Source organism: Mastigoproctus giganteus, chromosome 8, assembly GCF_048544385.1.
Source record: "Mastigoproctus giganteus isolate SK-2022 chromosome 8, ASM4854438v1, whole genome shotgun sequence".
NCBI lineage: Eukaryota > Metazoa > Arthropoda > Arachnida > Uropygi > Thelyphonidae > Mastigoproctus > Mastigoproctus giganteus.
The window spans coordinates 179629753-179657723 of NC_143582.1; the positions used below are offsets into that span (position 1 = coordinate 179629753).

A 27971-nucleotide genomic window follows, 5' to 3' on the forward strand; every position below is an offset into this window, starting at 1 on the left:
ATGTTACCAACGTTGAATTCTAAATGGGAAGCCTTAAGGAATTAATTTTGGAGACTACTAGGCTTTTCATTCCAACTAAGAAATACTGTTCAAGGTTTAGGCCTAAATGGATGTCAGATGAATTAATGAGGCTCGTGGAGAGATGAAAAATATATGGGATGCAGATAAAGTATCAGGTGACACAGAAGCCTATGGCAGGTATAAACTAGTCTGTAACCAAGTCACAAAGGAGGTTAGGCAGGTGAAGGCAGATTACGAGAAAATCCTTGGCAAAGGATGCAAAGAAAAACAGAAAAGAGTTCTTTACTTATGTAAACTCTAGAAGGAAAGGGATGAATCAGAGTGAACAACTTAACATAGATGGGTTGACTATTGGTGATCATGCTCAGGTAGCTGATAAACAAAATGAGTATTTTGCATCTACATTCACACGAGGGTTATTTAATGAGGGGAGGGCCAAACAACAACAGGGAGCTGGTTTTGTAATACCTGAGAGGAGTGGAGGAGAAATTGTTGAAGTTAAACACAAGGAAGGAACCTGGGATAGACGGGATCTATCCAGTTATATTAAAGGAAGTAAGCAAACCCTTAACCATAATTATGAGAGCTTCCTTGGACTCAGGGGAGGGTCCCCATGATCTGGAGGTGTGCAGATGTATCACCAATTCACAAAGGGTTTCAAAAGGCGACAAGTAACTACAGACCTATTAGTTTAACTTGTGTTCTAGGGAAAGTAATGGAATCACTGGTTAAAGAAGCATTGCAGGATCATCTAGACAAGACTGCAGTAATAGTTAATACACAGCATGGGTTTGTTAAAGGGAGGTCTTGTCTGACCAATTTGATTGGACACTATGATCTGATCACAAAGCAACCGAATGTCAACAATAATATTGATATCATATAATTGTATTTCAGGAAAGCTTTTGATGCTGTTGCACATGGAAGACTGCTATACAAATTGGACAGGTATGGCATTAAGGGTAAGTTGCATTAAGGGTAAGTACAATGGATGAAGGGATGGTTGAGTGGGAGATGACAGAGAGTGGTAATCAATGGACACTGCTCTTAGCATTAGTAGAGGCATTTGATGCAAGAAAGCAAGCTTATGCAGCATCAGCCAAAAAAAAAAAAAATAATAATAATAAATAATTAAAAAATAACCACTTCCACTTCCACCCCTCTGTTCGTTCGAAATACCTGTCCAGCTGAGCCTTAAACTTATTTAGGCTATCAATTTCCATGACAATTGATGGAAGTCAATTCCATCAACCAACCACCAGCTGGCTAAAGGCAAACTTCCTCACGTCTCTCCTACATGTCTTTTCTCAATTTGAATTTATGCCCTCTCAGGTGATTATTCGGAGCAAGAGGAAGAATCCCATCAGCATTGAGCATGCTCAAACCATTCAAGGCTTTATACACCTCTATCAAATCACCTCGCTGGTGCCTAGTCCCCAGACTCTGTAATTTGCAAAACTTAAGCCTTTCTTCGTATGAGCACCCCTTTGTTCCATTCAATAATCTTGTTGCCCTTCTCTGTACTCGTTCCAGCATCTTTACATCCCTCTTGAAATGAGGCATCCAGACCTGTATACAGTACTCTAAGTGTGGCCTGACCATTGCCTTATACAAGGGAATAATCACCTCCTTATCCCTGCTAGAAAAATTCCTATATGTCATCGACAATACACCATGAGCTACTCTTGCAGCCTGTTTGCACTGCTCAGAAAACTTCATATCTGCCTGCACAACCACCCCCAGGTCCCTTTCATTCTCTACCACTGTCACTGTAGTACCACAGAGTTGGTACGTTGCTCTGGGGTTGCTGTTTCCCATATGCAGTACTTTACATTTGCCAATGTTAAACTTCATTTGCCACCTCTCATCCCATCTGCTCAACCTTTCCAGATCCTGTTGCAGTAGCATAGTGTCAGTAGTGTCCTTAACAACCCTACCAACCTTCGTATTGTCTGCAAACTTTGACATTAAGCTTGATATACCATCACCAATATTATTTATAAATACAGAAAACAATAATGGACCCAATACTGAACCCTGAGGGACTCCACTAATAACATTAGTCCACGACAAGCAGTGTCCATTGATTACCACTCTGTGTTCTCCCCCTCAACCACCCCTTTATCCATAGCAGCAATTTGCCTCCAATGTCACCCTGCTCCAATTTGTGTAGCAGTCTTCCATGTGCAACAGTATCAAAAGCCTTTCTAAGATCCAAGTATATAATATCAAAGTTATTCCCTGCATCCAGTTCTTTTGTGACTGCATCATAGTATCCAATCAAATTGGTCAGGCAAGACTTCCCCTTAACAAAACCATGCTGTGTCTGAGCTATAACTGGTCTTGTCTAGATAATCCTGCAGTGCTTCTTTAACCAGTGCCTCCATTAATTTTCCAGGAACAGAAGTTAAACTCACAGATCTGTAATTACTCGTGTCAGCCTTTGATCCTCCTTTGTGAATTGGGGTCACATTTGCACATCTCCAGTCCATGGGTACTTCCCCTGAGTCCAAGGAAGCTCTCATAATTATGGCTAAGGGTTTTCTTACTTCCTTTGCTGCCTCCTTTAATATAACTGGATAGATCCCATCCACCCCCAGTTGCCTTTCTTGTGTTTATCTTCAACAATTTCTCCTCCACCTTACTCTCAGTTATTACAAGATTATCTAGCTTACTGCCAGAGTTGAATACACCTCTGACATTCCCCTTCCTGAATAACTCCTCATGTGTGAATGTAGTTGCAAAATATTCATTTAGTTTGTTTGCTACCTGAGCAGGATCATCAACAATTGACCCATCGATATCAAGTGGACCAATCTGATTCATCCCCTTCCTTCTAGAGTTTACATAAGTAAAGAACTCTTTGCTGTTTTTCTTTGCATCCCTTGCCAAAGATTTCTCGTAATCTGCCTTCGCCTGCCTAACCTCCTTTGTAACTTGGTTACAGATCAACTTGTATCTATCATAGGCTTCTGTGTCATGTGTTAATTTGTATGTACCCCATGCATTTTTCTTCTCTGCCATATACCTCATTAGTTCATCTGACATCCATTTAGGCCTAAACCTTGAACAATATTTCTTAGTTGGTATGTAAAGCCTAGTAGCTTCCAAGATAAGTTCTTTGAATGCTTCCCATTTTGAATTTGCTGTTGGTAACATCATCAGTTGGTCCCACTGTATAGAATTTAAATACTGTCTCAGACCATCGTAGTCGCCTTTACGAAAGCAATAACCCTTCCCTTTATCCCTGATGGTAGTTACCTCTTTGAGTAAATCCTACTTCAGCACATTGTGATCACTGCCACCTAGTGGTTCCTCTATCTGCAGATTCTTAATGCATGAAGAATCACTACTGATAATCAAATCAAGAGTATTACTCCCTCTAGTTGCCTCCCGAACATGCTGATGTAGAAAACAGTCATCCAATAAATCCACAAAAGCTTTGCTAGTGTGTGAGTGACCACTCCACAAATTCCAGTCAATATCTGGGAAATTAAAATCTTCCATTATAACACTCTCTGATTTACTGGCCCACTCTATTTCCCTGTACAGTTTCTTATTATACTCATCAGAGTCATTAGGCCTATAGCACACTTCTACTCTCAATTTTGATCTCCCAGTGCTTATGTCACACCAAACTGACTCGACACTGCACTGTCCAGCGATGTCGACTGGCTTCACTTCCTTGGATTTTATGTGTTTCTTAACTAATAGCATAACCCTTCCTATCCTGTCTATCCTTTCTGTAGACGGTGTACTCCCGAAATTCCAGTTCTGCATTCTTTATATCTGTGTGACACCACGTCTCTGATATTCCAACAATATCCGCCTTTGATGCTTTGAGCAATACCTGAAATTAATCAATTCATCAAGTTTATGAGAAGTCCTTGGCTAAAAAATGCAAAGAAATCTTTTCTTATGTTAACACTAGAAGGAAAGGATGAAAAATGTTCGTCCACGAGATATGAAGGACATAACTATTGATTCTGTTCAGGTTGTCGACAAACTAAATAAATATTTTTCATCTAAATTCATGTGTGAAGAAGTTTTTGGAATGGGAACTTAGTTATCATTGGGAGCTAAGTATTTTGTTATAATTGAGAAGAAAGTGGAAGAGGAATTGCTGAAGATAAAAGTAAACAAGGCACTAGGGACTGATGGGATCTATTCAGTTATATTAAAAGAGCAACAAAAGAGGTAACTAGGAGAGCATCCATGGATTTGGGGGAATTTTCTGTAGATTGTAGACATGAGCAGAGCAACATTTCCAATTATAGACCTGTAAACTTGACTTCTGTTCTATGGAAAATAATGGTGGTGATAAAGAAGTATTGCAGGATCATCTTAACAAGAATGGAACTATACAGAAATCACAGCATGGGTTTGTTGGTGGGTGATCCTGTCTGACCAATCTGATTAGCTACTATGACACAGTAACAAAGGAAGTGGATGCAAATAAATTTTTGATATATATTTAGATTTCAATAAAGCTTGTGATGCTGTTCCACACTAGAGCCTGCCATACAAATTGGAGCAGTGTGACATTAGGGGCAAGTTACTGCTATGGATAAAGGGTTTGAGTGTCAGAAAACAGAGTGGTTATAAATGGGCACCACTGTTCTTGGGCTAAAGTTGTTAGTGGATTATGTCAGGATTCAGTGCTGGGCCTTTTACTGTTTACAATATTTATTAATGATATTGAGGAAGGCATATCAAGCTTATTATCTAAGTTTGCAGTCTCTTCTAAACTTTTTTTTAGTAGCAGAGCCTTGTAAAAGGCCCTGCCTGACAGACACCCACCAGTCTTACCTTTCATAATTGTAGTTTTCTGTTGTTTACTGCAGTTACTGTTAAAATAACTCTTGAAACAGAAAGTACAAGTTAGTGGGTTGAATGTTTCATCCAGAATAATATCCAGAATATTACAAATATGGGTGATGTACTGCAAAAATTGTATGCAATTTTTGAAATGTTTTACGAGTGTTTATTCATGCCATAAAGACAAGTATTTATATATCTTATGAAAATTGGCTGTCTTGCTTGGTTTTTATTAATATTAAAATACTACAAAATATTTAATTTTTTGTTAATTTCTAGTTCAATTTTTATGTTACTTTTACGAACACTCCAACTGCAGTAAATTTTTACATATATTTGACATTCAATTTTGTTCTGTGGAAATTTTTAAATAGTTTTGATTTTAAAGGATATAATTCTAATAAACACACACACACACACACACACACACACACACACACACACACACACACACACACACACACACACACACACACACACACACACACACACACACACACACACTCTTTTATGTAGTGTTTAATTACTATTGACAGTGGCAAAAATGCAAGGAAGCAAGCTTATGCAGCATTAAAAAAAAACAAAAAAACCCTACTCATTTCCATAACACCAGCTGAGAGCTTATTTCATCCAGTTACTCTGGCTGAAAACAAATTTCCACACACCTCTTTGCAATAATTTTCCAATTTAAATTTGTCACCCTTTATGTATGTGTGTCATGTAAAATGCCATCAGCACTTTGCTTATTAACTCATTTAAAGCTATGAACATTTCAATCTGGCCTTACAGATTCCTAGTACCCAGGCACTGCATTTTACAAAACTCAGTCTTTCCTGAGGTCTGTAAATCACAATACCCATTTTGTGCCTCTGGTTAATCATGTTGCTCTTCTCTGCACTACATTTACATCCTTTCAAAAAAATACACCCCGTAGTATTTAAGTTATTATCTAACCATTGCCTTGTATTGCTTTGAACGTATAGTACAGGATTTCCCCGACTTACAGAATTTCGACTTTACGTAAGTTTCTGCTGGCCGGTGCAAATGTATTTTGCGTCCGGTAGGAATAAATGGAGGTATTGTTAAAATATCGTGACGTTAACCCAATAACACATTATTTTTTTTTTTTCCTAATTTGTTCCAAGTCCTTGGAAGTTGAAAATTTCTCTATATTACTAAGCTATTTATCTCTCTAAAAGGTCATATTTATAATGGAAATTGTACTACCCTTTCATCGTTATCATATGTTCTGTTATAAGAATCAATTTTGAATGCCTTTGTGATATTTTTCTACAGATTCCTAGTACCCAGGCACTGCATTTTACAAAACTCAGTCTTTCCTGAGGTCTGTAAATCACAATACCCATTTTGTGCCTCTGGTTAATCATGTTGCTCTTCTCTGCACTACATTTACATCCTTTCAAAAAAATACACCTCGTAGTATTTAAGTTATTATCTAACCATTGCCTTGTATTGCTTTGAACGTATAGTACAGGATTTCCCCGACTTACAGAATTTTGACTTTACGTAAGTTTCTGCTGGCCGGTGCAAATGTATTTTGCGTCCGGTAGGAATAAATGGAGGTATTGTTAAAATATCGTGACGTTAACCCAATAACACATTATTTTTTTTTTTTCCTAATTTGTTCCAAGTCCTTGGAAGTTGAAAATTTCTCTATATTACTAAGCTATTTATCTCTCTAAAAGGTCATATTTATAATGGAAATTGTACTACCCTTTCATCGTTATCATATGTTCTGTTATAAGAATCAATTTTGAATGCCTTTGTGATATTTTTCTAAAACACATTTCTGGATGTCACTACCGTAAAATAAAATAGGAAAGCCCTAGTAAACTCGATCTTATTGCATTTGCAATAATACCGATAACTGCAATTGTGTGGGTTTTTATGCTATTATGGTGAAATGTGTTCCTCTTCACTGAAATCTTCAATCATATAAAAAACAAATTTTCAGAAACTTCTCGTCATTCCTATTTATGTATTAAAATGATTAAGGGAAAGCGACCAACAAAAAGTGCAATTGGTGGTGCCAGGAAACGAAACAAAATTGATTTAGAGATGAAAATGATTAAGAAGTACGAAGCAGGACAAAGTTTGTCATCTTATGGCAAGGGAATTTAGGTCTCGCTGCTTCAACAGTGAATACAATTTTAAAGGACAGTGCACGTATAAAAGAACATGTTAAAGGATCAACGCACTTAAGATCAACAGTGATCACAAAATAGCATTCAGGTGCTATATTGAAGATGGAACGGCTGTTAATAATATGGATGGAATCAGATTCAGAAGAGAGTGCCCCTGATTCTAATGACCATCCAAGCAAATGCAACAAGTATTTATAAAGATATTAAGGATAAGTATGGCGAATCCCAACCCAAGTTTGTGGCAAGCAAAGGGTGGTTTAATAGGTTTAAACGCTGGTTTCCACAACGTTAAAGTATGCGGTGAAGTTGCCAGTGCCGATTTTGCAGCTGCAGAGAAATTTTGTGATGCACCGGAAAAAATTATTGATGAAGGCAGCTATTCAATGCGGCAGATTTTTAACGTTGACGAGACTGCGCTGTATTGGAAAAAAATGCCGGATCGAATGTACATTGTCAAAGAGGAAAAGATAATACCAGGTTTCGAGGCTTCAAAAGATAGGGCCACACTCTTACTTGGGGCTAATGCAGCGGGAGATTACAGATTAAAACCACTGCTTGTGGTACCATTCTGGAAATCCTCATGCATTTAAGGGCATCAATAAAGCCACCCTACCCGTGCATTTCCAATCGAACCAGAGAGCATGGATAGAGAGGATTGGTTTAAATGCTGCTTCATTCCCGAGGTTGAAAAACATTGTAAAGACAACGACGTTACTTTCAAGATTTTGCTTCTATTAGATAATACTCCCAGACATCCTACGCATCTAGATGATTTAAATTCGAATGTGAGAATCATCTACCGCCAAACGTGACTTCACTCATCCAAACCTATGGGTCAGGGTGTTATTTCGAATTTAAAAGCATACTATTTATGCACAGCATTTGCTCAGGCATTGTCTGCAGTAGACGATGAGAAAAAATTTACGTTAAGAGACTTGGAAATCTTACAATATTTACCACGCCATCTTAAACATTAATAAAGCCTAGGCAGAAATTACTGAAAGTTGTTTAAATGGCACATGGAAGAAAATATGCCCATGGCATGTGTAAGGCTTTGAAAAAGATGAATCATACGAAGAGGTTACAAATAAGATTGTAAAGGTTGGAGGTTGATGAGAAGACGTAGATGAGTTAATAGAAAAAAGAAGGAATTATCTAATGAAGAACTTATTGACTTGCAGGCAGCAATAGTAAAAGAAGAAAATGCTGACGAAGCTCAAGATGAAGGAAATGAGGAGCAGAGATGCTTCAGCACCACAAAGATGGCAATAGCATTTTGTGAAATTGCATCGGCAATGGCAAGGTTTGAGAAGATGGATCCTGACAGCGAATGATTCTTAAAAGTTAACAGAAGGGTGAATGATATGCTTACTTGCTACAAAGAAATCTACGATGAAAAGAAAAAACCACCGTCTAGTCACCCATTAATATGTTCTTTCGTAAGGTTGAGCAGCCAACCCCTTCTGAATCTCCACAGCGGTGTACTTATCAGCTGAATACATCGATTCTGGCAATGTTGCTTGAGAGGTAAAACTTACTGACGTTGCCTGTCTTCTCTTTTTTTTTTATAATTTTTAAATTGCATGCTTTTGTAATTTTTCCTGTGCATGAGAGAAAAAATTGAATAAATAATTCTATTTACATGCTCGTCAAACATTTCTTTTTTGATTCAATCAATTCAGCGAGCACAGTTGAGAGTGCTGCTGCTGCTGAAGTATGGGGGAAATTCCGACTTTTGTAATGTTCCGCGGAACGAAATCCTTACGTAAGTCGGGGAGTTCCTGTATATCCATTTATAATTCTATGACCATATCGAGAGAGTTTTGTGCTGTAGTGTAATTGTTTAGTTTTTTTTTTTTTTTTTAGGGCATATTTTAAAATTTTATCCATTCTTCTTCAGATCACCAGAATTATATCCTTAATAATTACTACTGTCGTAAAGACTAAAGCATGATATTTATGCTTATTTTTTTATGCTTTCTCTGCACAGAAAGCATAATGTGCATTTTGGTTGGAGGAAAACAGTCCTCATTCAAGTACAACAAAGATTTCATACATGTTAGCACTTTGTATATATAAATGACAGAAATCTTTAGCAAATTGGATGTTGTGGGATGTGTGGTAAGGACATTGGCAGGTCTACTGGGATGAGTGCTTCACCTTTTGCAGTTCAAAGTAGACTGTGATAGCAGCAAACTGTCTTTCACTGGTTGGAAAATGGTAACATTTCAGTTTTCTGATGTTACAAGAAAAAACATTCAGTAATTACTGAGTGTTTCGCATTCATGGGAACTGAGCAAGTTAGCCTGGAAGGTGGTCAGCTAATATATACTGAGTTTAATACAAGTTTCCTGGCCTTCCTTTTTTGATGAAAAGACATTTATTGGTTTTATGCATCTAGATATCTTTAACTTTGTTACCACCGTCCTGGAAGCAAGAATCATTTTTGACAAGACATGCATTCCCTTTTTTTTCTGCTGGGGCTCTGCATAAATCAATATTTCTAGGGTGGTGAATCAGTGTTAACAGCCCTTTAAGTGGAGTCTTCATTCACTAGACCTGATTCAACCAACCCAGTTTCTTTATTTGCGGTTTCAATCTGCCACTACTGCAACCATTAGTGAATTAGAGATTATTGCTGTTATGTTTTATAAAATATATTAGGAATTCCAGTTTGACTGGATTGTCTGCTCCACTACCAGACATTTTGAGCTCTGTAAACTTGATATTTTATTTATGTGAAAATTAGTCTTTACAAGATTTTAAAGTTTTAATGCTTTGTAATTATCCTACATCACTGAACATTTATCTAATTATCAGAAAGGCGGCTTTCTATATAATGTGTAGTTAATAAATAAAATATTCTCTTTTGGGTGTGTAACACAAGTGGTTATGATTGCTGTCTTTCCAAACTTTTAAAATTATGGGCCCTTTTCACACTACAGCTTTGTTGGCCAAGTCTCAAGTAAGGCATTGACCAACTAAGTTGCGCCACACTTTTTTAAATTCAAAGAGATACTTGCTGGAATTGAGTTTTCTTATCTGATGCTAAAAAAAACTGATCTTCCTTGCCTCTATAATTTTCAACAATAAATGTGTTGGATAGTATGGTCCATAATGGGTAGGCAGGTGAACAATATTAAGCAAGAAACAGCTGGATCTGATTTTTGCTTAATATTGGATATGTGTAAATAGGGAATCTTTTATAGACAAACTTATTTGATGAAATTTTATTTTTTCAGGAATTTTAGCATTCTACAATGGATTGGGACCAACAGTTCTTCGAACCTTTCCATCAACTGGAGCCCTCTTTGTTGCATACGAATATACAAAGAAATTTCTACATTACGTCACAAGTGCTGATATAGAAGTAGATGTTTAGTTAACAATTTGAGTATAAGAATGAGCAAAAATTTGCATTGACCAAAGGAACTAGTTTATTTAATGTACTGAGCATAACAAAATACAAGACACATTAAAAACTGCAGTTCCACTTTCAATCCAGCATGTCCGTGACTGTCCACTGTAAATCAGCCCACTTGAGACCCTCCATCCTTGAAATAACTCTTAAATGATGGATCTCATATGGTTAAAGATTTCTCCTTTCTTACACAAATTTGTTTCATCTTACACTGTGCTGCACAGTGTAAGATTTCATCTTAAATTGCAAAATCTATTTTTGGCACTTTTTGTCCTTGGTTAATAGCTTTGTATTTTGCAAGCCCAGTTTATTAAATAAGCAGTTTATAACACAGTACTTATTCCAATATATAGCAGTATCTGTGGCAGAAATATGTAAATATTATATTTTGTATACAATGTTTTTAAGTACAAATTGAACTATTTTGAAGGTTTACATTTTATACATCAGTCCTATACCACCAAGTGTATGCAGGCTGGCCTCAAACGGCCTCAAAAACGATAGCGTTAATCGAATGTAATAATCAATAGGAAAAATTATAATTGGTCCTTAACAGGAATATCCATAAATAATTTTAAAAATACCTTTTAAATAACTTTTTAACTGTATACCATGTAAAAGATAATGAAAATAATTATAGAATTAAATGTTTATTGTATAAAATAGAGGTTTCCAAACTTTGCTCCGTGTAATATTTTCAATTTGAGGGAACACAGTGATACTCAACATCTGTCGGACACTGTGCAAACTACTAGCTCAAGGTAGTTCACAGTTTCAACATTACTTATTAAGTTGTTTGGACCTAACTACTTAATAAACGGAACTGTTAGGTATTTCTTTGCCAAGGGGCGCCATGAAAAAATTACTGAGGCACTAAGGGTGCTGTGTGAACCACGAAAATTTGGGAACCTCCGGCATAAAATACAATGATGAAACTATTTGTTACGGAAATATTTGAACAGTGTTGGCCTTCTTTTTTTCATCAATCGGTTTCCGATAGCCGACAATCTTCTCTAGGCCCTGGCGAAATAAATATCGTAGAGAACCTCGAACCTTTTATTGGAGGTTCTCTGGGATACAAAAGATTTCATCTAGTTCTTTTACCGTTTTTTTGCGGTAACATTTTCATCTGGCTCATTTAAAAATTTGAATTTTTAAATGCAAGTGAATTTATTAGCAGGAGACAAACAAGTAACACATTACATCTTGTCTTGAATGTGTGGACTTACTCCCTCTTCAACACATGAGTGAGGTAAGTTATCATAAAAGTACCTGTAGTCATTCCAAAGGTGAAATTTGAGTTCTTGTAGATGTTTAAACTTCTCCATCCTTGAGGAGTATAGAGGTTTTGTGGGAAAAGGAAAGTTTACAGATTTGTTTGGTCTTCTAGGTAAATGACACCATTCCCCATTCATCGGAAGTTTATATTGGATTGTGCAATTTGGTCCATACAAAATTGCTTTCAGATCAGTGAAAACTGGGTCTCCAACACAAACTCCAGGACGAATGCTGGATAGTATAAATTGCTAAAGAAATCACTGAAATCCTGGAAAGTCATGTTTTTCAGTTCGAATGCAAGGTGAAGACCTTGCATTTTTACAGATTTCAACATACTGGGCAGGGACACTAATAAAGCTTGGCAAAAAGTTAATTAAACTGTGACATCCATCTACCTCCATTTGTGTATGGCCCTTTTTAAATATTTCTGAATGACAGTGATATCTTTTTGCACTGTGAGATTCAAAAATGCATCTGCCATTACCACATTCCGATTTTGATATGTGCAACCATCTGTCCATACAATTATTTTTTTCACAGTTGGATGTAAATTGTATTCTTCTAGTAAGGAAGTTGTAGAGAATTGATGAAAAAATATCAGCTGCTATTCCACCATCTGATTCATTCCATAGATAGCCTATTACCTCTTCTTTTACTTGATTGTACAGTAAGATCCCCCCCCCATATTTGCAGGAGATACGTTGATGGCTGAAACCGCAGATACAAGCGAACACCTGCTGACCCCATATATACGATTTTCTTGTATAATAGTGCTTAATTGATAAATTAAACACACAGTAAGACATTACCCACATTAAATACGGTAATAATAAAGTACAGCAGACTCTCGCTTTACCGGGATTGGATTAACCAGGACACTTCAAGAATCCAAATAAAAAATAATCAACCAGAAATCATAAAATTCAAGTAATAACTAGAATAGGTATAAACATATTTTGTAAGTCGTAAATAAGCTACAAGAACAGGCATTATAAGTCGTCATTGGGAGATTAATGCAACCCCACTGTCTTCACACTTACTGCTCAAAACAAAAAAAAAAAAAAAAGATTTAGTGATTTGATTTAGTGCATTGCGTCGATTGTTGTTCCGCTGCACCACAAAAGGACAAATTTTGTTTTCGTTATTTATGTCAGGGATGTTGGAATTTTTTTTGTTTAGAAATCGTGAAAATGATGGGCAAACGCAAGGGTTGTGCCTTGAAATTGTTCAAAAGTTTGAAAACGGTGCATCTGTTAAATTTCTAAAGAACCATTATAATGTTGGTGACCAAACCATACGCCACATTGAAAAAAAAATAAATGGAAGCTATTCAATTTAAAATCAACATCGTAAAAAATAAAAGGAAGCATTCTATTGGACATGCGAGTAGTACATGTTAAGTTTTTTGTTTTTTTTTTTCGTGGTTAACTGAATCAGTGGATACGGGGGCACAACTATATATTGTACAGTTGTGTACTTTGAGTTTTGTAGTACGTTGTAGATACATGAAGACTGGGAGACAGGAGTACATCCATAGTATAGCACCAAATACTAGGATCTAATTGTGCTTGTTCCTTATCTTTTGATTTCTCATCTCTTGCCAGCTTTTTTCTTTCTTGACATGCATCATAGACTGATTGTGGAAAGTTTCCCATACTGTATTTTGAGCAAGTGTTGCACTGATCCTTTTTTGGGGTGTAGACTGAAGATTCATGTCATAAAAGACTCTGAAATGTACTCCACTGCACTACCTCTTTGTTCTTTGCTGCTGCTTGTTTTTGGTATGCTTTGAAAAGATAGCATTTGGATTCCCATATAGGTTCCAAGTACAGTTTGGTCATATCTGCATGGCAGTAATGAGACTCCAATTTTGGTGCTTCAGTCAGGAAATCTCTCAGGTACTGCTTGTTTTCATTGTCAGTATCTCTCTTTTTATTAGTTTCTTTTGCCTTGTTACAAGGAGCAGTTGGTGTTCCATTAATACTTTTCAACACCCAGTCCCTAACCAAAAATTCTCCTACATCAAAATTAGCCAGGAACATTAGCTTGCAAACTTGTAACGGTTCGATATTATTCTTCTTAAGATGGGATTGAAAAGCATTACATTTACGAGACTACTCCTGCTCATGATAACCTTTCCTTCTAGTACTAGGGGCACTGCTTTTGACAAGTGAAGCTATGTACACTTTTTGCTGGTTCAATCCATGTTCTTCCATAAACTATTGAACCATGCAAGTCTCTCTTCATCAGAGAATTCATGGCAGTGAAATTTCTTGCTTTTTTCACTGCCTTTACAATCTGTCACCTATTTTTCTTTCATTCTTAAGCACACTTTGAGAATATTTTCCTGACTACAAGTCCTTTTTTACCCTCCTGAACAGCTTTCTTTTGTTTACTTCTTTACCAGGATTCAGGATCTACAAGACCTTTATGCTTTTTTTTTTTTTTTTTTTGTCCATTCATTTCACTAATATGTTCTTGTATCATAGGATTAAGAGTACAGTCTTCTTGAGGTTCTGATGTAGAAGTACACGGATAATCACTTGATACAGATGAAGATCCCTGTTGATGTGTGGGTGAGCACTGAGTAAGCCTGGTGTTTTTTTTTTTTTTTTTTTTTTTTCCCCTTTCTTGCATTTTGGTTTCCTTCTTCGAAAACGCTATGTTGCAATCCATTGGATTTTGGTCCCCAGTGGTGGGACTTAAAAATCATGGTAATTTCTAAAACAACTTTAGCAATTATTTAACCTGAGGCCTCGTTTGCCTCACCCTTGGCACAGCTCTAATAATAAGAGCTTTCTGTAGATAGGCTTTTGCTTTCACAAGAGGAATGGTGATAAATGTGGACTTAGCATCGAAACTAAAGTACCAGAACATTGCTTTGATCAGTTTAAATACTGTTTATTCTGTAAATAAGGTTTTTTGTTTTTTTTAAAGGTGAATGGGTTCTGAGAAACTATTTGGGAGAGAAGCTATACTAGCTAGCCATTTGGATATCTCTTGTCCTGGGTTGATACTTTCCACTAATGATAGGTTTGGCTGGATAACCATATTTATGGGCCTTTACATTTGCAAACAGATATGGAGTTTCCAAGTTGTTGGGATTAATTTCTTCTGTAACTCATTGTGTACTTGCTTGTCCAGTAGCAATTTTTCCTTTCAGCGTGGCTGGTGTGGTCAGATTCTAATTGCTTGTGTGTGTATTGGCATCTCGAAACAAGTTGTGGACGTCGCGTATGTAGTTGATGGCATTGATGATAATTGTAGTATTGCCTTTATCTGCACAGATGGGATTATTATATGTAATTAATTAATGCTCTTATTTCTGTGCCTGGTAGATTAACTTTCTGGAAAATCTTTGTCTATGATTTTGAGAAGAAAATAGCTACTAGCTCCATATAGATCTGGCATTGGAATCCTGTACATTCTTAAGGAAGTTAGAGTAGGAATCTTATTGCCAAGTGGATTTGAAGTTTAATTCTTTTTTCGGGATTGACATTTGGGCACAGAATTCTTCCTGTTATCATTTCTATAATTATTTTTAAATATAAGTTGAGATTAACTTAACAATATGATTAGGGTGTTGAGTTGTGCTTTTTGTTGCAAATGGCTATTAGTCTATTCATATTGGTGAAATCATTTTCAGAGAGATTTAATCTTAATGCCATAAAGCTATGCTTAGCCAAGGGTCTTGACATGTCACTGATATTACAAATTTAGTGTAAAGGTCTGAAGCACCTATTAATTATTTATTCCATAACTATATTAAATATGGTTGATTAGTTATAAATGCCAATGTCCTATAGAGTTGTGCTAGAACATTAAGTGTAGAAAATGGCATAAGCAAGTGAGAGGGCAAACACCTATCAATGTAGCTCATGCTGTTCAGAATAGTTATGCATACAAAGATTAGAGGGAGAAACAGAAAAATGCATATTAATAATTTTATAAAATGTTCTTTGTTTTTTCTTCTAGTAGCTAGTCTTCATAAACCAGATACTTTTCATCTTTCCTTGTATCTTAGTACTGTCTAAATGTTTTTTGAACATAGAAATCAATTCAAATTCTGTTGTATTCGTTTCTGTAGGATGATGCTTTCTTTATTATGAGAATTCCAGACAGGGGCACAACACTGCAATCTTATAAGTTTAACAAAATCTTTGTTGTGATTTTTACTGACAAACTCATTTAGCAATCAGAGCTGTTCTTGTTTGTTTATTTATTGTATTATACATCAATTATCAATTTATGATTTCCTGAGTTACTAAAAGTAACTCTTGTTACTTTTAGTAATTCAAGTAAGTTCTTGTACTCCAAATACATGGGGAATTGTAGATCTAAACTTGTAATTATATTTGAATTTTTGTTTAAGGATTAAAATATTTACTAAACAGTTTATTCTTCAAGTTCCAGTTCTAAAGATGATTCCTATAAGCTGTTTTCAAAAAATTAACTATTCGCTGAGATTTCCATGTGCCATAAAAACGTAAATAAAGAAGCTAAAATTGTAAAATTTTATAAATGTATTAAATGATAACTGGTTACAGTTGCATTACTGCACTAAATTAATTTTTTTCATATGTGAAACTAAAATTATGTAGCATATAAAATGAATAGGGAGAGAATGCTCCTATAAGACTTATCTATAGTGATTTTTACCCTTTAGGGTAAAAAAATATATAAAAATAAATAAATCTTAAAAAGCAATCCAAAAAGAATAAGGATGCTACAAACATATGCCAAAATGAAATAAAAAAAATTAAATACATAAAAATAAAACTGCAATATTTGATTTGTACTACTATTTAATCCTCTGTGGCAGTGTAAAAAAAATCATAACAATGCCAGGCACATGGTGATCTTTACCCATCAGTTTTTTTTTTTTTGGAATAAAAAAAAGTGGAAATTAGTTCAAAATGGGAAACTTTAAAATTTAATGCTGATACCATGTTGCACAAGTAGGAAAAACTTTGGTACAAACAAGTTTTGCTATCCAGAAAAAAAAAAAAAAACCCCAACCACCCTACAGCCAGAAATTATGACAGTGAGTAGCTAAAAAAAGAAATTGAAACTTAAATTCATAAGTTTTATTTATTTATTTGTTTGTTAGTTATATCAAATACACCTGTATGCCAGCTAAAAAGTTATACTGTTCAGTTGATATGATTACTTGATAAAATGAAATTTGTTTTGTATTGTGAATTTTAGAGACTCATGCATGTTTGAGTAAAACAAATCTAGGAAACAAGTTTACCTAACTTGGCATATCACCAGGTAAGAATTAAGGTACATGGATTTTTTTTTTAGAACAGAGTACTATCTTATAACTATAGTACTAATTCCTAATATTTATCAGCACACCTTCTCAAATATCTTAATAAAGTCAGATTTTCAACATATGTACTACTGCATTAAAGATATAAGTAATTATGCTACTCTGCATTTTGAAAAAAAATTGTTTTCTTAGAAAAGAGGTTTTTTGAAACATTTTATAATGCTCATTTCAAAAATGACTTCCATTTGTTTCCATCAGGTTTCTTTAAAAATCATGAAAGAAAATTAATTTTTCACAAATTTTTATTAATTTTGGTAGAATTTATGGACTAATTATAACAAATTGCTACTTTTAAATAGCTTATATTTAATACATGTTGAAAACACTATTAAAAAGGGCAATGTAGAAAAAGCCCACTAAACACAACCTCATTTTAGACTGCGGGTTTTTAAATCAATATTTGGGCCATCATATTGACATTCCACCTCCCCTGATACCATCTCCCTGTCTTTAATGTCCTGGTGAAACCTCTCACCCTGTTCTTCACTACCACTTCCTAGATTTTCTGGAAAGTAGTCAATGTGGGAGTGTAAAAATGTACCTTGACACTCACATTATAGCTCAGCTTCTTGAAGTTTGCCAACATATTTTCAACTATGTTGTAGTACAACTGAAAGGAATTCATGTGATACTTTGTTCCTGGGCAATGCAATGCTGTCACCCCCCCTCACCAGCATTGCATTCATGTAGATGGTAATTCATTGTCACTGTGGATAAACATAGTGTGGTACCTGACACGTGGGTCACTCTATTGCGGAGGTGGTACAGAAATCACACTATCCCCATTTGACAGTATCAAGAGTGTATCAGGAATATGCCATTTCCAGAATAACATCTCGTGTGCAGAGAAAGGTGGTGGATGAATGGGGCTGTTGACATTTCTCTCTCATTTTTCCAGCCAACCGGAGAGCGAGTGGCAAAACCACTGCCGACTTCATTGAGGGAGGTACCACAAACTCCACCAAGACCATCAGGTGATCATTAGCCAAAATAGATTATGGGAGTCGCTAACACCACGATACAGCACTATGCCTCAACTGGGCACTGGATGATTGGAGACGGGTCTCTTGGTCCAATGAGTCCTGTTTCCAGTTATGTCGAGAGGATAGGAGGGTGCTTATCTGGCAGAAACCACACTATGCTATGCTCCTGTTATGTCATCAACAAAACTGCTCAGGCAAGTTGATGGTTGGCAATGGTCTGGGGCTTGATGCATTAGCATTAGTAGAGGCATTTGATGCAAGAAAGCAAGCTTATGCAGCATCAGCCGAAAAGAAAAAAAAAAAACCCCACTTCCACTTCACCCCTCTGTTCGTTCCAAATACCTGTCCAGCTGAGCCTTAAACTTATTTAGGCTATCAACCTCCACCACAAGGGATGGAAGTCTGTTCCACCAACCAACCACCCGCTGGCTAAAGGCAAATTTCCTCACGTCTATCCTACATCTGTCTTTCCTCAATTTGAATTTATGCCCTCTCAGGTGATTTTTCTGAGCTAGAGGAAGAATCCCATCAGCATTGAGCATGCTTAAACCATTCAAGGCTTTATACACCTCTATCAGATCACCTCGCTGGTGCCTAGTCTCCAGACACTGTAACTTGCAAAACTTAAGCCTTTGTTCCATTCACTAATCTTGTTGCCCTTCTCTGTACTCGTTCCAGCAGCTCTACATCCTTCTTGAAATGAGGCCTCCAGACCTGTATACAGTACTCTAGGTGTGGCCTGACCATTGCCTTATACAATGGAATAATCACCTCCTTATCCCTGCTGGAAAAATTCCTGTATATCATTGACAATACTCCATGAGCTACTCTTGCAGCCCGTCTGCACTGCTCAGAGAACTTCATATCTGCCTGCACAACCACCCCCAAGTCCCTTTCATTCTCTACCACTGTCAGTGTAGTACCACAGAGTTGATACGTTGCTCTGGGGTTGCTGTTTCCCATGTGTAGTACTTTACATTTGTCAATGTTAAACTTCATTTGCCACCTCTCAGCCCATCTGCAGCAGCATAGTGTCAGTAGTGTCCTTGACAACCCTGCCAACCTTTGTATCATCTGCAAACTTGGACATTAAGCTTGATATACCATCATCAATATCATTTATAAATACAGAAAACAATAATGGACCCAACACTGAGCCCTGAGGGACTCCACTAATAACATTAGTCCACGATGAGCAGTGTCCATTGATTACCACTCTCTGTCTTCTCCCCCTCAACCACCCCTTTATCCATAGCAGCAATTTGCCTCCAATGTCACACTGCTCCAATTTGTGTAGCAGTCTTCCATGTGCAACAGTATCAAAAGCCTTTCTAAGATCCAAGTATATAATATCAAAGTTATTCCCTGCATCCAGTTCTTTTGTGACTGCATCATAATATCCAATCAAGTTGGTCAGGCAAGACTTCCCCTTAACAAAACCATGCTGTGTCTGAGCTATAACTGAAGTCTTGTCTAAATGATCCTGCAGTGCTTCTTTAACCAGTGCCTCCATTAATTTTCCTGGAACAGAAGTTAAGCTCACAGGTCTATAATTACTCGTGTCAGCCTTTGATCCTCCTTTGTGAATTGGGGTCACATTTGCACATTTCCAGTCTATGGGTACCTCCCCTGAGTCCAAGGAAGCTCTCATAATTATGGCTAAGGGTTTGCTTACTTCCTTTGCTGCCTCCTTTAATATAACTGGATAGATCCCATCCACCCCGGGCGCCTTTCTTGTGTTTATCTTCAACAGTTTCTCCTCCACTTTACTCCCAGTTATTTCAAGATTCTGTAGCTTACTGCTAGAGTTGAATACACCTCTGGCATTCCCCTTGCTGAATAACTCCTCATGTGTGAATGTCGATGCAAAATATTCATTTAGTTTGTTAGCTACCTGAGCAGGATCATCAACAGTTGACCCATCAATATCAAGTGGACCAATCTGATTCATCCCCTTCCTTCTAGAATTTACATAAGTAAAGAACTCTTTGCTGTTTTTCTTTGCATCCCTTGCCAAGGATTTCTCGTAATCTGCCTTTGCCTGCCTAACCTCCTTTGTAACTTGGTTGCATATCAACTTGTATCTATCATAGGCTTCTGTGTCATGTGTTAATTTGTAAGTATCCCATGCATTTTTCTTCTCTGCCATATGCCTCATTAGTTCATCTGACATCCATTTTGGCCTAAACCTTGAACAATATTTCTTAGTTGGTATGTAAAGCCTAGTAGCTTCCAAGATAAGTTCTTTGAATGCTTCCCATTTTGAATTTGCTGTTGGTAACATCATCAGTTGGTCCCACTGTATAGAATTTAAATACTGTCTCAGTCCATCGTAGTCGCCTTTACGGAAGCAATAACCCTTCCCTTTACCCCTAATGGTAGTTACCTCTTTGAGTAAATCCCCCTTCAGCACACTGTGATCACTGCCACCTAGTGGTTCGTTTATCTGCAGATTCTTAATGCATGAAGAATCACTGCTGATAATCAAATCAAGAGTATTACTCCCTCTAGTTGCCTCCCGAACATGCTGATGTAGAAAACAATCATCCAATAAATCCACAAAAGCCCTGCTAGTGTGTGAGTAACCAGCCCCCAAATTCCAGTCAATATCTGGGAAATTATGGGCATCTATGTTTAGATGCATCTCTGAAAGGTCCAAGTTGTGTCCATCCTAGCAGGCCATCTACATCCCTTCATGATCATTGTGCACCTACAGAGCAGTGGTGACTAGAACATATTTCAAAGATTTTACCATGATAGAATGGTCTCCCTGTTCACTGGATATGAACCCCATGGAGCATCTTTTGGGATGCTGTGGAATTATGGACAGTGGTACGGCAAGCATGGATGGAAATACTTCTGGACTCAATGTCTTGCTGAGTGACTGCTCTTAACCAGGTAAAAGGCGGGCCTACCCCATTACTAGGTAGATAGATATTCCGTGATTTCTGTCCACTCAGTATAGTCTGGATCCTTGTTGTTCCCTAATAATTTCTCAAAAACAGACCTGAAGCTAATCCATGCCTGTTTTTCTCTTTTAGTCATAGTTTGTGGCAAATTTATGTTTTAGCTTCTCAACTGTTTTGTGAAATCCAGTTTTTGGCTCTGTCTACTAGTATTTTATGAATTATGTTCTTTGATCCAGGCAACAAACTGTTGCCAAAGTCTGTCCTCAGCCAGACTTCGACATCTCGGTGCTTACTCCTTGTCCCACTGGCACAAAAAGCAAGTAATTTTCGTGTAGCCAGATTGCAGTCCACGTAACATGCCTATCATTTTAAAGTCAGCACAGACCAACCAACCATGTTCTTCATACTTAATTTGTAATCAAGTTCTCATGTTTCTTTCCAATGCACAGAGAGCTATTGGAATTGACCCATACAAGAACTCCCCGACTTATGTAAAGGTTGTGTTCCACGGAACGCTACGTAAGTTGGAATTTCCTCATGCTTGTGCAGCACTGAACTGTGCTTGCTGAATTGATTGAATCAAAAAAGAAACTTTAGACAAACATGTAAATAGAATTATTTATTGTATTTATTCAATTTTTTTTATCTCATGCACTGGAAAAATTACAAAAAAAGAGGAAACAGAAGCATGCTATTAGTTAAGAAACACACAAAATCCAAGGAAGTGAAGCCAGTTGAAATTACTGGACAGTGCAGTGTCGAATCAGTTTGGTGTGACATAAGCATTGGGAGATCAAAATTGAGAGTAGGAGTGTGCTATAGGCCTAATGGCTCTGATGAGTATAATAAGATACTGTACAGAGAAATAGAGTGGGCCAGTAAATCAGAGAATCTTATAATGGGGGATTTTAATTTCCCAGATATTGACTGGAATTTTTGGATTTATTGGATGATTGTTTTCTACATCAGCATGTTCGGGAGGCATACTCTTGATTTGATTATCAGTAGTGATTCTTCATGCATTAAGAATCTGCAGATAGAGGAACCACTAGATGGCACTGATCACAGTGTGCCGAAGTGGGATTTACTCAGAGGTAACTACCATCGGGGTAAAGGGAAGGGTTATTGTTTTCGTAAAGGCGACTACAATGGTCTGAGACAGTATTTAAATTCTATAGAGTGGGACCAACAGAAAAACAGCAAAGAGTTCTTTACTTATGTAAACCCTAGAAGGAAGGCAATGAATCAGATTTTTTTTTTTTTTATGTGAACCCCACACACGAGGTATTAGGACCTATAGTACTTAGTACCGTGCTTGGGTTGGAGGTATATTTGTTGACACAGGAACTTGAACATCTATAGATTGTAATTTTCAGGAAATACGTATGAAGGAAGGTTGTTCCAGAAAACGGCAGTTGAATGAATAAATGAGAATGATGAAAAGTTGGTTCTTTGGTTTTGAATTGGGACAGTAAATAGATGTTGGCTGGCGGTGGCACGTGTTCGGACTATTTTGAAAGAGAGAGCAGGAATTATAGAAGCCAATTCAGAAGAACAGTGCCCATGGAAGTATCTGTAGAAGAGGCATGCAGCAGAAACAGTACATCTATGAGAAAGTGAGTGGAGAGACTCTGTAAGAGTTGAATCATTAATTAACCTAACTGTCCTCTTCTGAATGGAATCAAGAAGCCTGAGCAAGGTTTTGGGGGCACCACCGCAGATGTGGGAACAATATTCCATGGCAGGACGGATTTGTGATTTATATAGAGTGAGCAGCTGTTTGGAAGAAAAGTAATGCCGACAGCGAAAGAGAAAACCAAGTTTTTTAGATGCAGAGGAAGCAATATTTGTAATATTGTTGTGCCAAGAGAGATTAGAAGTCAGGGTAATCCCCAAAAGAGATATATCATTTTGCCTAGAAATCGGAGTGTCACTAAAGATAAGCATAGGAGCAGAGGAATCCTTTTTGCGAGATACAAGACAAAACTGAGTTTTAGAAGGGTTGAAATCAACTAAGTTTTCTTTGCCCCACTGGAGAATTACCCGAAGATCAGCATTTAAGGAATTGGTAGCAGATTTTCGACAAGTTGAAGCTGATTGAGCAGGACAAGGTTTCTCAAAATGGAAAGTTGAATGCAATGTGCTATCATCAGCAAAACTATGGATAGGATTTCCAGTCAATGGAAGAAGGTCATTAATTAAGGCTTCTATGTCACATGTTAATTTATATGCATCCAATGCATTTTTCTTCTCTGTTACGAGTCTCATTAGTTCATTTGACAACCATTTAGGCCTAAACCTTGAACAATATTTCTTAATAGGTATGAAACTTTTAGTAGCTTCCTTGAATGCTTCCCACTAAGAATTTACTGTTGGTAACATTGTCAGTTGATCCCACTATACAGAATTTAAAAACTGTCTGAGACCACTGTACTCGCCTTTACGGAAGCAAAAACCCTTTCCTTTACCCCTGATCGTAATTAAATCCTTAAGTAAATCCCACGTCAGTACACTGTGATCATAGTAAAAGTTTAGAGCTAATACTATGATTACACATTTAGAATACTTTAACAAATTAGTTGTAAATGTATACATACATATAGATATGCAAAGTAGTCATTTTACCTTTATACAGGTTGCCATGCCAGATTCTGTGATTATCTTGTCTCTGATATTTTTGATCCAAAATGGATTGCAGAATGCTATGAAAGTTGGTTATGATTGTCAGAAACAAGGTTTAACTTTAACTGCAGTGATTCAATTTATTTAATCCATAAATTCCCTTCCTAGTCCTATGTACATTTTTCTGTCAATGAATAGATTTGGGATGGGGTGGGACTACCTCTGGATTTAATCATATACACCCAAAGTAATAAAAATATCCATGGAACTCTTATCCATTTTAATATTGGCTCAATATATGATTAATTTTCATTAATCTGTAATATTTCACTGTAATAGATCCTAATTCTAACTTGTACTCATCTAATATATTAGAAGTGCTTTATATTACAGTATTGCAAAACTTGAGACTAATATCAATAAAACTAATATCTTTGATAGTGTGTAATAGATCCAAACTACGACAGCTGTTCAATAAAGAATGGTTGTATTTCTTTAAATTTTTATTATTTTTTTTTCACAACATACCTCATCCATATTTTAATGGACCTTTTCAAAGTAGTCCCCATTTGATGAAATGCACTTACTCTGACGACATTTCTGCTATTCTTCAAAATCGCGGTGAAAGCCAATTTTTAATGTGTTTGAGAATCACCTCAAATGTCTCTATAACTTCTGATTACTGGAGCAATGTGAGGTTTCACATTGTCATGATGCAGCACTGTTTTGCAATAAGGTCCCACAACATGCTGGTAAACCATTCCTTGAATACTCTCTGGGTCAAAATGGTAAAGCCACATCTCATCCACCATTATCACCTTATGCAGAACCTCACCATCTTCACTAAACATCTGTTGCACCTCCTCACAAACTTCCAGTTGCTCAGGTGTGAGTAGTCTCGGAACCCGGAGAATACTGTGCATGCTTCCTACTGAGGCATACGATGCAAGAAAGCAGGCTTATGTAGCATCAGCCAAAAAAAAACAACCACTCCCATTTCACCCCTCTGTTCGTTCCAAATACCTGTCCAGCTCAGCCTTAAATTTATTTAGGCTACAAACTTCCACAACAAAAGATGGAAGTCTGTTCCACTAACCAACCACCCGCTAGTTAAAGGAAAACTTCCACACATCTATCTTTCCTCAATTTGATTTTATGCCCTCAGGTGACTATTCTGAGCAAGAGGAAGAATCCCATCAGCATTGTGCATGCTCATTCAAGGCTTTTACACCTCAATCAGATCACCCCGCAGGTGCCTAGTCTCCAGACACTGTAATTTGCAAAATTTAAGCATTTCTGAACAGTGCAGACGGTCTGCAAGGTCTCTGCCAGTTGCCTTACTGTTATATAATATCTTGTCTTGCAGAAGCAGTAGTTATGGTTTCTGGTGACAGCAGTGGTTGGAGCTTGAAGACTGCTGATTTTTGTGATTGAATCATGTCCATCTTTAAACATTCTAAACTACCTGTGCTATATGGAAGTGTAGATTCACCATAAGCCTCTTTTGACATTTCATATGCTTCAGCTGATTTTTTTTTTTTTTTGAGATAAAAAATTTGAGCAGCATATTGTTCCTCACATGTTATGCCAATTGTTACATAGGTGAAACTGAGAAGGCATAAACTTGACTGACTGTCTGGGTTACCTGTGAAGTTGCCACGTGATGTAGCTTGGTTTGGTCTTAACTTCTGCAGCTCAGCTAAGAATAGCAAGCAGTTTGGTTGATCATTCTTTAGTGAACAGGCCCTCATAGATCATTTTTTTTTTTCGTGTACCAATAGGAGACAGTATTTTAAAGAAGCTAACCAAGCAAAAAAGATTTAAGTGCTGACAATGGATTACAGTAAAGGGATTTTCTTCTGGTAAAATGTAAGAGGACTTTTACAATTCATCAATAATAAAAAACTACTGGTTTGTGTCTGGGCTATAATGGTTGTAATGCAGGTAAAAATTTTGAAGACTGCATGAAGCATTATGCTCTACACAGAAAAAAACTGTTTAGTGTTTCTTCTTAAAATGGGAAGATCTGATTACATTCAACTTTGCCATTTTCTAGGTAAAAAAACATTTACACTAAATATGTATATTTTATTTATTCAAATTTAACACTATGAAAGATCTGGACACTTACTACAATGTAAGAAAAATATCAAAATTCATAATAACTCACTGAGTTCTATTTACATTTCACCAAGGAATATGGATCCTTACCACACCAGTTTCACAAACCTGCAATGTGTACTTAGATAAAGGATTGCATATATTGTAAGTAAATTATTTATCTATATCTACATATGTGAAATATTTCACATTTAAAAATTATGGATGTTTCTGTACACTTTCAGAAAATTTAATTTTTTAAAAATAGCATTTAATCAATTCAGCTTTGTATTCTGACTAGTAAGGTTAAAATTTCATTCAACAGAGAAATATCACATTTAAAAATGATGCATGTCTCTGTGCACTTTTATAAAATTATTTCAATTCAGTTTGGTAAGAGGAAAATTTTCTTATTGCATGACCATATATGAGCTTTAAAGTGGTTTCATGATTTACTTTATTTCATTAAAAAGAAAAACAGGGGACTACTTCCATGAGCTAGCTGCGTTCTAAAATATATTTAAACAATTACTACATTTTACACCTGCCTAGACAGAACCCGAAGACAAACTAATTCTAACTTGTACTCATCTAATATATTAGAAATGCTTTATATTACAGTATTTCAAGCAGAAATTTTGCCCTCATGATATCAGGTATCAAGCTACTTTCAAAAGCATATAAGTGAGATTACTACATGGATATGAAGATATTTTGCATTTATTTCAGCTGTAGGTAAAACTTCATCTACAGGTTTCAAAGAACAATGCAAGTATTGGTTTCATACTAATAAATTACCAATCATGCAGCAGGTGTCATAAGTGCTTGGATATGAAAAGTTTGCCTTGTTTCCAAATTAATAATAAAAAAACACAGGAACTGCTGTTTTTATTAATTTATGGAATGGGAAAAAAGGCCTACCAGATTTGAACACTGTTGTAAGGGATTAGGTTATCTCAGTTTTAGAATTCATAGATTTCTTCAACGATGCAAATGGAATGGGAAAAAAGGCCTACCAGATTTGAACACTGTTGTAAGGGATTAGGTTATCTCAGTTTTAGAATTCATAGATTTCTTCAACGATGCAATGCCAACACGAGTTCATTTTAATTATATTGTAAGAATCTTTTATTTTTGAAAATACAAAATATTCCTACAAGAACCAGAACCAAAAATAGTCATGTCAGCATCTGATTAATATGACTATTTGATATAATTTTCAGTAAAGCTGGATTTTCTTTCCTGTTTAATACTAATGGAAAGGGGACTCATCAGTAAACATACCTAATACAAAAAAAACAGTTTACATTATGTAAGAGACAAGGTTCTGTCTACACAAGTTTTATTGGATCAAGGAAGAAACATCAATTCCAATTTTTCACAAAATATATAACCAACAACTCTGAATGTAAATGATTCCTATATCTAGTTTTAAATTAAATATAAAAAATATCTTTCTGTAGAAAAAATAAATTTTCATCGAATGAACAAACACAACAGCATTTGTTCGCATTTTAATATGCCATGTGACTGTAAGAAAAAGGTACAGTCAAAAATAGAGTATTCTTTAAAGGCAGTATAATCCTTTAAAAATCAGGCACTTATAGTTTTAAAAATCTTATGTAACAAGCTGCTTCACAACTTAATTAGGTCTTAAGAGAATATATATTATATATAATATCCAGTAATGCTCTGTATGGTTACACATTATGGTTCAAAATCCAAGAAAATCACCGTTTTATATAAACAATCATACTTTCCTTATTGACATTGTTTAAGTGCTCCTGCAAATATTTGGGCATATTTAGTGATATGTAGCAACTTTGAAAGCTATATTAAAATGTCTGTTATCAGTACATTGACCATCATTGTGTAAAGGATCTGCTATACTTGAATTTCTGTTTGTCAACGGTCAAGGAATGGAGGAAATGATACATCTTCTTCCTGTACTCAGTCTCAGAGCAACCATAGCCTGTACTTTTCAATTTATTAACCACATTCCAATAAGCTTTATTTTAAAATAACTCTTCCATTAATGCAAAATTAAATTTTAATGACTTGCTAATTCATTACTCTGTATTGATGCTTTCCCATGCTTAAGCCATCTTTTCATATATAAATTTGTTTCCACTCTGAAGAATGAGAACGTAATAGCAGATGTTAATCTGCACTAACAATAAACTCAATGAGAGATTCATATTTACAAAAATGTATGAGAAGAAATAACATTATTGCTGCAGTTTAAAGCACTTGTTATAGTGGAAAAAAACTTATTTCCCTATATTTTAGTACTAATTGTACTAAAATAAGACTTTTTAT

At 36.1% G+C, this 27971-nt stretch overlaps 1 protein-coding gene across 1 annotated transcript in view; it reads left to right on the plus strand.

The window, feature by feature from the left end:
* LOC150082040 (mitochondrial ornithine transporter 1) overlaps positions 1–10634 on the plus strand; it is a 72005-nt gene extending 61371 nt beyond the window's left edge. The window contains exon 5 of the mRNA XM_090380408.1: positions 10247–10634. Coding sequence (XP_090236534.1) covers positions 10247–10386 — 140 coding nt within the window. The 3' untranslated portion in view covers positions 10387–10634. The remainder of the gene's footprint in view (positions 1–10246) is intronic.
* The last annotated feature ends 17337 nt before the right edge of the window (positions 10635–27971 follow it).